Raw genomic sequence first — 16,085 nt, 5'->3', positions numbered from 1 at the left:
GTTCAGTACATCTCAAGTTTACCCTACAGCAATCAGAGCTTAACCATCAAAAACTACTGATTGTGTGATTGACTGACAATGTGAATTTATATTTAAGGTAAATTATGGTCACCAAACAAAAGCACTACAATGACCAAACAAAAAATACCGTATTTTTTTTTCTTTTCAATATTATAATTGTACTTTTTGTTTTTTACATACTTACTTAAGAGTAGATCACTGTACTTCTAAAATGAGGAAACATATTTAAATGATGAATTAAAAAGTATTTAAAAGTATTTTATGATGGTGTAATTTTAATGTAACTACTACTTCTACAATACCATGTCTCAAGTCAAATAAAAGTTAAATAATCCAAATTATTGGTCATTCATTCATATTTTGGATGAGCTTTAAAATGTTTGTAAAAAACTCATTATTTTTTGTTAATTAGATGATTGCAGACTAAAGAATGTGAGTGTCCTCATTTGAGGACACTTTCTTTGGTTTTTCAAGCCTTCCAACCCCCCATCGTGGTATGAGGCAGTTACTAAATTCTACAAAGCAATAAGTAAAACTAGGCTCATTTTTTTCTCTCTCTCTCCCTCGCTCTCTCTCTGCAGTCACCCTCTCGTACGTCACCGCTCAGTGACGTCAATGTTATATCATTCCACATGGCTTCAGAGCGGGAGAACGTGACAGCAGCGAGAGACAGTGTTGCACTCTGCTGCTCCGCCGCCTCGCGCTTATTCTCTCACTCACCTACCCCGTAACCCCAGCGCCCACCCCGGCCCTCAAGCTCTGCTCCCCAAACCAACACACACACACACACACACACACACACAGCTACCTCTCTGCACACATCGCAGACATTACAGACTAGTTAAGAACCTATACACCCCATGCCTTTTAGAATCAACCATAATCTAAACCAGGTTACGGGGTAATTTAAAATCTAGTATATAAAGGGCTAGCATCTTGCTAAGCTGTTCCACTGTGTCCAAGTGTATAGTAACGAGCTGTATTTGAAGTCCTCTATTCAATTCAGAGGCAGACCACTATGTGTCCTGTTGTTTTCATTTTTGGTCATGCATGATAACAGGATGAATGCATTTGCAGAACAATCTGTTTTAAGGGAAGTTTACAGTGTTGAGATGAAATTTCATGAGTGAACATGAGTGAACTGCCACCCAGTCATCCCACCCCATCTCAGTGACTCAGAACGCCATTCTTCTCATTCCTAAACACGCACATGTATGCAGAGATCAGTCGATCCAAAAGTAAAATGGCATAAAATGACATACTGACGGTAGAGTTTATCAGCAAAGATACTAGCAGACAGGCCACACGCCAGCTGCATCTCAGCCAGACTCGGCGATAGAGTTTTGTCGCCTCATGTCAACTAAGGCCTTCCAAACCTACAGGGCAAAGAGGAACACTGCAGGGTCCAAACACCACGATAGGCCTACTGCTCAAAGCACACACACTTTCATGGAAGTCTCATGGAGTAACAGAGCAACCTTTAAAAACAGATAATATTGTGAAGACTCAGCACGGAACATAGATTTGGTTTTAAAAAATGTGTGGGCTTAGGAGGCCCTAGTTCAGTGTTTCCCATACATTGACTAATCTGTGGCGGTGCGTCATGAAATCCACCACAGATTAATATTCTATGTTTAATTTAATTTAAATTAAATTAAATATAAGATAAAATCCTTGCATTGCCATTGAGATGCGCTTTTTACGCACGCAGCCTTTCCTTACCACTCCCCGCTCTCTCTCGTAGCCCGCTGCCTCCCCTCTGCATGTGCATTTAACAAAATATTCACGATTGTTAAAGGATTGTTGTTGCCACATATAAGACGTCTGGCTAAATTGCTATTAAATCCGCTTAGCATAGTGACCATGCTGCGCAAATTTGTTAAAAACTGCTGCATTAAAGTTAACTCTGCTAAGGTCTTATCACAACATAGTAGGCTACATTAAAGAGACTAAACTAAGTTAAGTTATGCAATCAAGCAGTATCTCAAAGCTAACGTTAGAACAGGGGCGGAGCTTGAGGGGGTGCGGCACGCCCGGCCCAGGACCCACAGGGGCCCAGTGCAAAGGCGCCCCTCCCCCACCTCCGGGTAAGGTGGGACTGGCCTCTCCCACGGCACAAGGCCGAAGGAGCTAAGATCATGCGAACGGTTTCATTTCAATCATTTTCATCAGAGTGGGACGTATTAGGCTTATAGGTTGCCCCAGTCAGGACGAGTTATGACTCACGGTTGCTGAAAAGTTTTGAAATTTACTTTGATGATTTAGTAGGTGTAAAATATTGAATAAAATGTTCTGCTGTATGACTGGCTTTATTTTAACTCTCATATTGAACTTTACGACGTGCACATTTACAAAATTGGATCAACGATATTGTCTCCTACAGGCGTCAATGAGAGAACACTTACACTTACATGATTTTGGTTTCGATTTTCTAATTGTTGTAAGTCTTTGTGACAACACGTCATGATACATTTGATAATGTTTGATCGTTGTTTTGGTATGAAGCATCTTTTATGTAGCCTAATGAATGCGCTCTAGAAAGTGAAAGTAGCCTAACCTAGGCCTATATGCGCTGTGTCTGAGCTGTCTGTGCACGTCCGCAATTGATTACGTTCCTCAAATGGAGAACACATCAATCCCATGGTATTTTTTGCCCTAAAATGCATGAAACACGCAAGTTCAAAATCCCGCCGGTAGCCACGTTACATCTCCGTTTAATATTTGCCTAGGCTACTAGCCTACAATAAATTGAACGAACTCAACTGCAGGTATAGGCTATCTACTAATTCGGTCATTGAAACTACAGAATACAGTACAACAAACGTTCTGTCTTTCTGAAGTTTGTTTTTGTATTCCGGGGTACAGTAGGCCTAGCCTAATTGCATAGGCTAATGTCTTGACAATAGTTTTTCTTACTGGCTTGCTGTTTAAACTGACTGCGCCGCTCTGAACTTTCCTGCCAGGTTTATGACGTAAACCGCATCTCGGCTCTGGCATTGTCTAAACTCATCGTGTGGGAAATCAGATTATCTGTCAATATTGTGCTTTGAAAGTAAGGGATATTTGCTCAGTATTAGTAGGCTAGGGCCTACATTTTGTAACATTTATAGAGAAACCAAGGGGAAGTTAAATTAGAAATTAGAATCGTTGGAAATTGAAAACACATACAAAAAAGATTCGGGGCTTTTGAAAAGAGATTCGGGGCTTGAGCCCCCGAAACCACCCCCTCGCTCCGCCAATGCAACCACCCAGCAGTAACTTCTGCATTCAGTGAGATTTGCACGGCCTAATTTTATTTTTGACTCTTCCCGTCACCGTTGCAACCTCTGAGCGCTCATTCTCCAAGTTAAAGATCATTAAAAACCACCATAGAGAATGAGAGAGCAAATAAAATGGACATACACAGAGCATCGTGGACGAGTTCGTGGAGCGCAAGGCTCGTCTTATGCCCTTCAAATAGTGCTGCGTATTATTGTTGTTTTATTATTAGGGGTCATGTAGCCTAATGTTTTTGTTGTTGTTCTCTTGGTTACACTTCATGTACATTCATGGACTTCAAAATGACATAGTTGCTCTCCGTGGCGCTGACGCTTGTAAGACCAGCTGTTGCGGGCATGTGAAGCCTATGTTGTAAAATTATGTTATGATGAGTTTAATAAAGGGCCCGGTCATGTGCCCCGCCCCCGGCCCGCGCTCTAACTTATTCCGCCACTGCGTTAGAATACTGTTTGGATGTCGAATTTAGCATGCGTAGCCTAGGCTACTTACAGCTGCTTGTCAATTTCGTTGAAGGGCTCATTTTATTGACTGACACTGAATGTTTACAAAATCCCGATGTAAATGGAAAAGTGTTTTCCAAAATTCAAAAGTGCTTGTCCCAAGGAGAAGTACAACCTTTATTTTAACTATGTAGAAAACTTTATGAATTGCATCCACACATCAGCAGCCTTTTAACTGTGTTACTCACGAAAGTCTTAAGTGACTGGCACTCAATTAGACCTATACACTACCAAGACGATCTTAATACCCCCCCCCCCCCCCCCCCTTGTCCAAGTCAGCTACCGCCACAAATGTAATCCAATTCTGTGGGAAACACTGTAGTTTGTGCGAAAACAGCAGGTGCTTTCAATAAAATTAGTCAGGATCAGCAAGGGCCACAGCAAAATTAAGACATAACCCCGAAAGCACCTTCTCATTAAGTACATATCCAATTTGTAAGATAATAAAGTATAATAGGCCTACTTGTTTAAACTCAGTTTTTTAATTGTGAAAATGGAAATAATGGTAAGGTCAGATTTGTTAAAAAAAAACTGAGATAATCATCCTGGGCATAAATTAAAAAGAGAGATCAAATCAAAGTGATCATACACCTGTTCATCAACAGCAGTTCTCAAACACAGAGGCTGATATGCTTGTTCAGTAGGACCAGGCCAGTAGCCTACTACAGTGTAATATATAGAGATAGATATAATACCTCACAGTCTAGGAAAGCCGAAGCAGCAACTAAGAAACAACTCAAATTGGACAAAAACATCCACTTGGGTATTTACGTAACATCACTGCATTACAAGGACAACTTCTAGACTACAGCATGTCTACTAACTAACAATCAGAAGTGTCACCTGTCCCCTGTGTCACCTGTGACAAATATGTTGTCAGATATCTTTTAAGAATCTTTGAGTTGTATATGGTAAGACATATGAAAAACAATGATAAAAAGGATTTAAGGATATTTAAGGAAATTTACATAGAAATAGTTTCAATAGATCTTATCCTGGCTCCTGAACAGTTTCCCATAATCCATTGCTTGCTGTTGGAGAGACCGCTATCCTGTGTTCCATGACTTTTTGACTGACACCTCTGCTGTGAAGACAAAAACACAACTCCCACCCATCATGCTTGATGAATTATGAATTGTGCGTCTCGCCAACGCTTCATTAATATGTTATGGCTACATGGTTAGGAACGGCAGCACCACACAGTGCTATTCCCAAGCCAAGGAAACACCAGGAAAGATTCCACACTAGTTTTACAAAAAGCAGATGTCTTCCCTGAGACAGAAACACTTGTCCTTTATAGGGTCTTTCCCAAAATTCTCAGTTTCCATTGAACAAGTTTGCCTATAAAATGGCCAAATCCTGCCAAAGGTGCATGCACAATAAAACCATTGACACCACTTCACCTGCACCGTCATGATGTACAGATACACATACTGCCTTAACAAGGTAAGCATTTAACCAATAAGCTGCTGTTAAGTAGATGCTTTCTCTCTTCAATTCATAGTGAATGTTTATTGGTAGGGATACAGATGTAATACAGATTGTATTACAAAGCAAAGGGAGTTTACTTTTTGGTGCTCTTGCTGAATACCAATTACAGGGTGGTCGGTAGGTTATAGTTAAAGGCATTTGGCTGACATTTAAGCTATACAATAATATTGACAGTTCTCATTTCATATATAAAATACATGACAAACCACTGAGTAGTTTTGCACGGTGCATCGATACTATAGTATCGCAATAGGCCTACCCTGAAATTAAAAATGTCACAATACCTAATTTTATTAGTATCGATACTTTTAAGAATAACAGTGTCGTTTTGCAGTAAGATGCGTGTACGCAAGGCCTTCTAGTGCCTCCCCTAGCCTGCGTGTCTTTTCTCCTCTCGCACACACATGCTCATCTTTCAAGCTGCAGCTCTCATGCCATAAACATTGAGACATGGCTGCTAGTTTAAGTGATGCTGTGGCTGCAAAGCAACCAATAACAATGGGCTAATGTTACGTTGATTTGCTCACTTGCATCTCTCAAGTTTGTGTTGCTAACCTACCAAGGCTATGGGATTTAGTTAATTTAGGCCAACTATTGGGTTTAATGACATTTCAGAAATAGGGTACGCAACCTAATGGCAAACTTTTACATCTGCTCCTCCTAACTATCTATAGCTCTCACGTCATGTCTATCAATCGTGTAGTGCTCACCAAAATCATCAATGAGCATTGCAAGACCCTTATCTCATCTATGATCCCAGAAAGACTGTCTTCGACTTGTTAGTTTTTTATTTATAGAACATTTATTTTATCTAATGACATAGAAAACATAATGAATTGCATCCACATATCCTTACGCACTATTTTTCACTAGTCTAAAACTGTGAGACTGAAGGCTAATTACTTTCACGTATTTCTAGGCACTCCATTAGACCTACACACCACATTTAAGATATGCTTAAGTGTAATCATTTAAAAATCAATTGAAGTACCGGTATTCAAATTTTTACCTACTAGTAATTATGCAGATCATAAAATACTATAAATTATTAACAAAATATATTAAAGCTTTATGAATTCCAAAATATAAAATAAACATTATAGAAACAGAAACATATGACATAAGCCTTCATTTTCTGCATGTGTGTGTGCGTGTGTGTGTGTGTGTGTGTGTGTGTGTGTGTGTAGGGTCAAGCAGAATCTAGGATGGCCACTGGTGTGAATGATCACACTATATTCAATATTACTGATGATCAAGGTGATGGGGGGCCCACAAATCAATTTTTTTTTTTTTTTAAGTATTGTAAATTTATCGAAATTAAGATTCTTGACTTGGTATCGGTATCAAAACAATAATCTTGGTATTGTGACAACACTACCACTGAGTAATATGTGCAAGGGTTTGGTTACAATTGTTGGTTGCATGTTGAGCAAATGTAATTTTAATGGTCCAACAATACATGTGTACAAGTCTACCGGTCACATGAAAATTGATATATCTCTACTTTGAGCAATAAATATCAACATTCTAAAAGTGATCCCCATACAACATATCCTTCTTTCAAATCTACATTGTTGCTTATGCTACCTGTTTTCAACCTCACTCACTCACTCACTGTGATAACATGATACGTATTATCCAGTCATCAGAATCTCATTAAGGGCTCTGAGAAAAACAAATATATTTCCTCAAAATATATTACAATTATCCCTCAAATGAAAGAGATTCATGAGAGAGAGTGGTGACTCCAAGTTTCCATCTTGAAAGTAACAACACATCTTGAGTTTGGATATCCTCAAGCCCCCCAAAAATCGAGTTTGATATCAATCTATACTCACATCCTCAAACTGGCTAAGCCAACTATGAGAAATGGCTACACTGATGCCACCCTGGATGAATCCAATACCATGCCAATTGTTTGGTTGAGCTGCTAGCAAGCAAGCTAACCACCTTAGTCCCAAAAAGAACGTGCTCATTGTAGCAATCTGATCAGGAGATGCATAGTAATGACTGAGGACATTCAGGTGTCTCGCATTAACCTTACCTAGCTTTCACAAGACCTCCGATTCCTCACGTCTCCAGACATGCCACAATGTTTATCACTTGGTGACACAGGATGTCAGACATCCAACGTGTCCTTTTTCATGACGGGCATGACAAACATGTCAAACAATAGACAGAAATAGCCGGTGGACTGCTTCCAGAGGCTTCAGCCGATGGGCCTGCTTTCCTTCACGTCACTCTCTCAAACACTGCGGCTCCTTCATCACTGATATTAAAAGCTCTCGTGCGGGCCATCATGAACCACACTGAATACACCACAGCAGGTAACATGGTTTCCTTCTCCTAAACCTCCCGCCAAAATATCTCATCTGATGAAAGCGGTTGTGTTTTCAAATAGTGTTCTTTTTCTTTAGTAAATTCACTTCAAATTTAGCCTGAATCCATTCTAAGGGTAGGGTATAGGGGCACTCAAGCAGTCAGCCCTCACACTCATCACTCAATATCAATTAGTTTATAATCCCAGGTTTCCTTGGACCACCCACCCTTTGCAATGGACTTCATCTTCCTGTTTTCTACAAAGTTACTAGAAAAAAAGATAGCCTCGCTGCTGTTGTTATTTAAAACAAAGGACTTTTATGAGCACCATTAATAATACTAGCCCACTATCACAATATTGCCAACACCAAGGTCACTGGACTTTGTTTTTGTTTAGGTACATAAACATTTCAAACACTGTGCCTGTTGTATAGAGGACCAACTGTCAGAACCATAATCCTGCCACAGCAGTTTTTAAACATGGATGAGTTGGTCATGAACATGAGATGGTCGTTCACCAAGAATGTTATTAATCACAGGTGTCAGAGAGAGCACCTGGCAGTTGTATTCATGGTACCAAAGAAAAAGATTGGAGGGCAAACAAGACTTTAGTCTGTAGAAAAAATAGCAAACATATTTTTGAACAATCCTGAAGCCTGTGGGGTGGATGAAAAGGGCCAATTTGTATTTCATGAAATAAAAAAAGGCAGAATGTGATATAAATTAGGCGTATGTCTCAGGCCTTGAACAACACAATCCAAAATTATTTGTATTGAAATAAATGGTTTAAGATGATAGTAATAGAAGATAATATCAATGGAAGGCACACTCATTTTAGGGGGGATCTCATGCAGCAGAAATAAAAAAAAATACAGAGCTTACAGATCTATATAAAATTAAAATCAAAGTGTTAAATAAATGTTATTCGGTTTTAATTTAGCACTTGGTGTGTAGGATGTTCAGTATAGATAACAGTCTCTTAAAATGTTGTATGCATCTCATTTACCAGTGTTGGTTTCAATTAAGCAACATAATCTTGCAGTAAAACTTATCTAAATGAATTAGAGTGTGAGAGAGAGTGTGACACAGAATTCCTCCGATCAAAGTATGTAAAACTTGGCCTCCATTACTAATGCACTTTGACAACAGTAACAAATATTCCCAGGAAAGATTGGTCATATGTGCCATGCTTGATGCTCAGCTATCAAAAACGCATGACTGTCTGGCCCACAACAGAAAAGACTTTTCACACTTCCTACCAGCTGACAACTTGCTACTGGTGTCTTGTTCCTTCTAGTATGCAGCCAACTGTTGAGCTATGTATCAAAATGACTTGTAAACAGCCACTGTAATGTCAATGTGCAATAGTCTCATAGGAGTCACAATCTGAATCAGATTTTATTCGCCAAGTACGTTCACTCCTGATTATTTGTGTTGTGGAGATCACTCAGGAGAAATCCTGGTTTATATGTGGACAGGTTTCTGAGACTTGTAAAACCACAGAAACATATAAATGGCTATATAAACAATGGAAAAGGCCTCAACAAGACCTTGGTTTGCATGTTGTTGAATGATGATTTGAACTTGCCTATTTCACTAGAGATGGCCAACAACAGAGAACTATGCTATACCTATGTTAAGTCTGCATCACAACTTACAAAAGACAGGCAACACAAACCGAGAAACAATGCACACTTGTGTCATATCCGACCCAACACCTTAGTTTCACAATGAATGTGCAGTGAATGAGGTGTGCTAGACATGTAAAATATATGCAAAATCTCCTGCTGAATCTCCTAGGCTACCAGGTATCAAACATACAGTCTGACTTATTTATGCTATTTCAATCCAGCCAGAAATACCTCAGACCTAAAGTGCACTGACAGAACACATGTGGAGTTCAAATGCAGTACAGACCTAGTCCACAGAAATTGATGGCCAATGTCTCCTTATGAGCAACTTTGTTTTACTACATTACTACAAATAGTTCAGGTTTACCTGGCTGTGTAGAAGACAATCAAATTCACTGTGTGGGAACCACAACCACTCAAAATTATTTCTGTAAATAAAGTATTTTGTTAATCTTGAATGAAATATGCAGAATTAAAATCATGACCAGTCCGTAAAACAGCAGTTACGGACAAGGGGCCTAAAATGTACGACAATGGCAATGTGAAGAGAACACAGATACTCATGGGTGTCTGTCCTCAGCCTAACACTGTGGCAGTTTCTGCTGCTTGTAGCAGTGTCCTCCAGGTAAGTCGACACAGACAAAAACAAGTGCTGTCATGTCACGCTTTTCAACCAATATGCCTGCTGATGAACTTCAAACAAGGGGTTTTGTCGTAGTTTTCTCGGAAGCAGGTACGTACTTTATCTGCAATTAATGATCAAAACACTGCTTTTGAATGTAGACTGTGCCCAATAAAGGTATGCACAGCTTATCTTGTCTGTCAACAATGACATTATAAACCAACAACTGTACAAGGATGTGTTGGCATGCACGTGGCTTCAAGAGATAAAAAAAACTGACATCTAACACTCATTTTACATTAATTTCATTTTCAAGTTAAAGATATAAAGTATACTTAAACTTTCCATTACTGCAGGCCAGCAAAAGATAATCTATGTCCTCACCAATCAAAACATATATAAATAAATAACTGGGAATTTAGTTCACACTACACAACCCTTTTCGACTATAAAAAACATTGTTTAAGCCATTCCATTTTCGCATAACCAGACTATGTACTGTGCATAGTGCATCTCCAGAATTTTTACAATAAGGTCAACTGGGGCAAAAACTGATAGAAGTGCAAAGGGACATACAGGTCATCTCCAAAACCTTATTGACATTTGGCCTACCTCACCCAATGTGGAAAGATTACTGAGGGTTCACAAAACCACGGTGGTAAATATAACACCTGAGAAAGCTTTACTGTTTATTGTAAGAGACCTTAGAATTTACAGCTGTGATGACATTAATCAGATTCAGCTATTTAGTCAAAGTGGACGATCAGCACCATTACACTTAGAGAGGTGCAGTTACCCCTTTCAAGAAAACTACCTGAGGAGCATCAATGACAACTCGTGATTCAAGACTCCACACAGGTTACCAAAACTGGATACGCCTATGTTCTCAAATTACCTGTATGCCTATCTGGGTAATTGTTAGTTGACTTTATAGGCCTTAACATGCATTATTTTCTGCATTAACCTACTGGCGGGACATTTAACATATTTTCAATTACCCAACTAACAATACTGCATCAATTTCAGCATCAATATATTAAAGAGGTTCATCTGAATTAACACGCGCGCGCGCGCACTAACGCACACACACACAACGGTTCTTATTTTGTTTGTCAACACCAATCCTTTGAGAGCGGCCTACTCCATTCTAGCCCTCCAAAAAGTATTCAATAACAGCAAGGAACCTTTGCTAACCACATTTCAAGGGGTTCTATAATCGCATATCCATATAGATAGGCGCTATATATATATATATATATATATATATATATATATATATATATATATATATATATATACACACATACATATAGGCTATATATATATATATAATTGCAAACAGTGACAGGCCTTTAAAAGCACAAGGCTCTAGATACCTACCTGTTCCCTGGAAATGCAAGGCAGTGACGGTCTGCGGGGCATCTTACAACTGCCATAATAGCTGGTTGATGTTTCTCCCAGAGAAACACAGCTGGACCTCCTCCTAGGTCTAATCACAGGCACCTTTTCCTCGGCGTTGGAGATCCTACTCGGCGCTTCCCTTGGGGGGGCGTAATGGTCGAAACAGAGCGCTAGAAGAGATCCAGAAACCCCTGCCAAGCACGCTAAGACTGGCCTCAGACACAGCGGCAGGCAGCTGAGACTCGTGAATGAGACCAGCCACACCAAACTGGCGAACACCAAAATCAGAATACTATGTTTGAGTTTCAAAGTGGGGATGAGAGTCAGTAAACCCACACAGCCCAGTACAAATAACAACCTGCCCACCATTTGCATCTGATGTTGCTCCTCTCCCCACTGTAAAAACCGCAGGACCAAGAAATCTCCAAAGTAGCATGATGCTGGAAGTGCCAAGAGCCAACATCTACTACTTTCTCTCTTTTTCCTTCTGAGATAAAATGTCAAAAAGAAGTACGCGCAACCTATGCTAAACAGAGGACTGATGGACTGCGAGAAGCGAGACAGAAAAGTCCGCAGATCCAAGACGCCGTGTTCACTTTGTAAGCTCCTAGGTATCAAAAAAGACACCGCAAAAACTACAAATGCACCCGCATAGATAGCAGACACCCGGAATAGTCTGGAGTTTAAAATATCCTCATTGCAAAATCTACAAAGGTTGAATAAAAATCCCCTTTGATGGTCTTGTTTCAACGGGGTGACGCAGCTCTTCACATAGCCGTTCCTGAAGCTCTCTGTGCTGTTTGCGTTGCCAACCCCATCGTGGTGCCTGATTTTACTGTGCAAAATCTCTCCTTCCTCTCGTACAGCCATATTTTCGGCAGAAGCTCTTTGGGTTGTCTTCAAAGTTTCATCTCCCCGGTTTTTCCGTGTACTATCGGTTCAGTACATGACAAACGCACTCCATAATCACTTAAACGTGCTCAAGCATTTTGGCTAGGAGGAAAAGAAGGTGAAATGTTGTTGTTTTTTAGCATCGGCGGGCTCTATGTCGTCGCCTATAGGTGACAAGTGGTAAAACAACCAAGACTCCAGCACAAGCACGCGCTCTGCAGCGTGGCTCGCGCTCACTTATCTCTAACCACTTCAAACTTTTTAGACGTCGTATAGACATAGGCCTATAACGTGAAACATACAATATTTCGTGTTGATGAATTAAAACCTTTCTGATGAGACTTGTTTGTAATTTTCTAATAAGTAAACAATTTTTAAAAAAGTATAGAAATAAGTAAGCTAAATGATTTCATAATTAGATAGGTGGTTAAAAAAAATGTCATGCAGTCTATTTCCACCACTAAAGAGCTAAATGACACCAAGGAAGGAGCCAATTTAGTTCCAAACAGATTATTTTACAATTCATGACTTCACTAGCCTACATAACTATGTTTTTCATTTTGTTTCTCTAGCCTATTTAGGCTTACCAGAATTTCTTATGCAATTTTCATGCACCTTAGGGCATATTCCATGAATTTACAGAATGATAGAAAGACTAGACCAACTTCATATTTCATGTTTCATATGTTAGGCTATATGTTTTAACCTATATAGCCTAGGCCCTTAGGAACAATTGCAGCTAGCCTACGTGGATTTCAGGGTATTGTCTTCACTTTGCGACATAAACAATGATCTCTGCTCTGTTTCTCTCTATCTTCATGCCTGTATTTTATCCACAATGACACAAGGTAGGCCTAGAGTATAAAGTACAAAGATGCACGACATTCAGGTTTTTCAAGAAAACAATGGTGTGTTGAAGTAATTGGATAGCCTACAAAATCATCATATATTTGTCAAACATATTTTAACACAGTAGGCCTAAAGTTTGACATAGGCCTAACTCTGTAAGCTCATAGTTGTGTACCTTAGGTCAAATAGTCAAGTGATATCACTCAATTGATAGATCGATTAAATGTCCTGGGGATGCATGTGAAGACAGATTCCTTTTAAGGTCTCAATTCCTTGAAAATTAAGTTGTGATGAGGGACTAGGCTACTTAGAAATGTGTTAATGTGTCCAGCATCTGTGGAAATATTTGTCACATGTGAATGCTCCTTTGGCTTCCAGGAAAAGTAAAGTTATGTTAACTGGAAGATACCTGAACCTGGCCTTTAAAGCTGTAATAACATGCAGTCCAAACAACATTCATGGTTTAAGGGTCAATCACTGCAGTGAAAGCCCTTATCATTCAAAGACCATGTCAGAAAAATAGAAGGTTTATTGTGTAAGTCAATGATGTCAGAGGTCAATATGTCACACAATTTATAATTACACTATTATTTATGACATGGATCTCTTTGGGATTTGCCAATGTCAAGTGCTGCAATATTAACATAATAAGGCAATCTAATGAAAGTGAAATGTATTGGCAACATGATTTTAAAGAATTTTATAAACAAATCAAATCAAATTAGAAATAATTTGTGCACATTCCTCGTAACCTTTTAAAGAAACTTGTAGGATACACAAATTTTAGCGGCTTCAGGCTCATTTTGATGGCACATTTGCCACTGTGTGCCCAGGACAGGTCACAAGTGATTGCACTACCGTGCAATGTGGCCCTTTTTGTCAGTTTTCAATTCACTGGATACCCCTTGAAAATTAACACAAATTTACTCCAAATGCCAATTGTTGCATTGTGTAGCTTTAAAAGCTCAATGCAAATTAAATTTAGAGACTGAGTGTTTGGATTTTTAAATACTGTAAAACACTAAAATTGAATTTTCCACGTACACAGCCATGACATTTGAAGGAATGTGGAGTGCCTCCTGGGCCGTGCATTTGAATAATTATTGGGGCGATTCCAAATTCAGCAAATTGTTTACCATCCTCTACTGTCCATTCTGTGAACTCAAACCACCTCCAGTGTATATTTACATAGTCCAGCTCTGTAAATTACAAACAAACAAACTGGCTAGGATAAATAATTCGCTTCAGCCAGTCATTACAATGCAATTTTGGTTGCGTTAAATTATATTTGGCTTATATTCTGAGCTTGCTTATACCTTACAGAAAATTATGAAACAATCTTATAGGCCTAGGTTGATTGAGTATTTTTTAAAGAGATGCCAGACCCTCAGAAGGCTAATCAATTTTTTAAAAAAGTCTTTAAGGCACAGTTTGACAATTCAGAATCAGAATGAAAATCAGGTTGTTGTTTTTTTTACTGGCCAAGTGAGTTAGAACACAAGGGATTTTCAGGTTCTGGCCAATAGAGTCACACTGGTAGTACAGTACAAAATATAATATACATGCTACACAGACAACAATGTACAAAATAGCCTATTACAATGTGTGTATATACAGCGATCTAAAACGCAAGGTTACTAGGGAATAGCTTAATCAAATTTAGGGGTTTGTCCAGTTCACATTGAGGGTGGTTTTGTTATCAAACGTCAGGCGCCTGGCGCAAGAAGATTGGTCTTATGTTTCGTCCCCTTAGAATTATAGGGTTCTATCTGCGTTCTGAGTAGTTCTGAGATATTGAGCTTCAAAGTCTTAGAATTCCATAGAGTTATACTGCTAAGTGGAACAAACCTCTTCAGATATTGTCCAAAAATGCATACAATTACAAGAAACACTTCACCTCATCTTCTTAAGGTGTCACAGAATAAGAATATGTCAATAACTCAATTTTGACAAAAATGTCAGACAGAACCTTATAATTCTAAGAGGACGGTTTCTTAATCAGTCATGGGTGTGTTTTGGGCGTAACATCCTTTAAACCAATGACAATGACATGTCATTCCCTTTTAACAGCAAGCAGCACAACTTCAAACAGTGCATCGGTATTTTGATAGTCAGTGGCGCATTTTAAGGAATCTGCCTGTCCCCGAGTCCGTATGGAACAGGTATTCCACTACTAAATCCTAGCAGAGTATAGCCTACATACATCTGCACTTGTCTATTATTTGAACTCATAGGCAAAGTGAAACTAACTTCAACTTGGTGTCATAGTCAACGACAAAACAGTTATACACAGTTAATTACTTTCACTATTGACTGACAATGGGTTACCATTGAAAACATAGCTTGAAAAAAGCAACACTTAATGTTCGATAATGTTCGAATGACCTAAGAACATTTATCCTGCAGAGGAGTTACTGCTTACATCTCGTGACAGTGCATCTTCAGCTGTGCTTCATATGTGCCTTTCGCTATAGACCAGGTTTTTCTTGGTCAGTGACGTAATGCTTTTTAGATGGTGTAAGATAGCGATTTTTAGATAATGCGCCAGACCACACCTTAGATCGTTAATTGCCACACCCCTGGGCACCTTGTGTAATAAAAGAGAAGAAAAGAAAGATAGGAATAAACTTTGTGTCGTGATAAGAATACGCTGCGTTTCTGACCGTCAAAATAGGGCCCTAGGAGACTGTACATTTTTCTGATGTAATGGCTGCAACATTCAATTGAGTTGACGGTCATATTCAAATTTGCAGTGGTTTCTTAATTTTTTTCCAGAGCTGTACATATTGTGTACAGACAAGACAAATATACAGACAGACTGTAAAAGACAAACAATGTAAGCATACATAAATGTGATGAGCAAACAACAATAATTGTTGTGCATTATGTATAAGAATGGAGTGTGATGTATGCATAATACAATTTCTGTGCTTTATATATAGTATTGTGGGTGTGAAGTAGGATGTACAGTTTGGAGAACAAGTATGACATGGTGCTATGGGGTGGTGGTGTACTAACTAAAAGTTGTGGGTTTAATTCCCCACCGCTGTGCCCTTGAGCAAGGCACTTAACCCCAAGCTG

At 39.1% G+C, this 16,085-nt stretch overlaps 1 protein-coding gene across 1 annotated transcript in view; it reads right to left on the bottom strand.

The window, feature by feature from the left end:
- pde3b (phosphodiesterase 3B) overlaps positions 1-12,288 on the bottom strand; it is a 60,524-nt gene extending 48,236 nt beyond the window's left edge. Inside the window, exon 1 of the mRNA XM_076287872.1 lies at positions 11,244-12,288. Within this exon, the coding sequence (XP_076143987.1) occupies positions 11,244-12,134 (891 nt within the window). The 5' untranslated portion in view covers positions 12,135-12,288. The remainder of the gene's footprint in view (positions 1-11,243) is intronic.
- Positions 12,289-16,085: the final 3,797 nt, after the last annotated feature.

The sequence above is a fragment of the Alosa pseudoharengus genome, unplaced genomic scaffold, assembly GCF_046254945.1.
Source record: "Alosa pseudoharengus isolate Yale_2024_CS ecotype anadromous, Long Island Sound unplaced genomic scaffold, YU_APseudo_1.1 YU_APseudo_1.1_scf_16, whole genome shotgun sequence".
Lineage (NCBI taxonomy): Eukaryota > Metazoa > Chordata > Actinopteri > Clupeiformes > Clupeidae > Alosa > Alosa pseudoharengus.
This window is presented reverse-complemented; position numbering and strand designations above follow the sequence as displayed.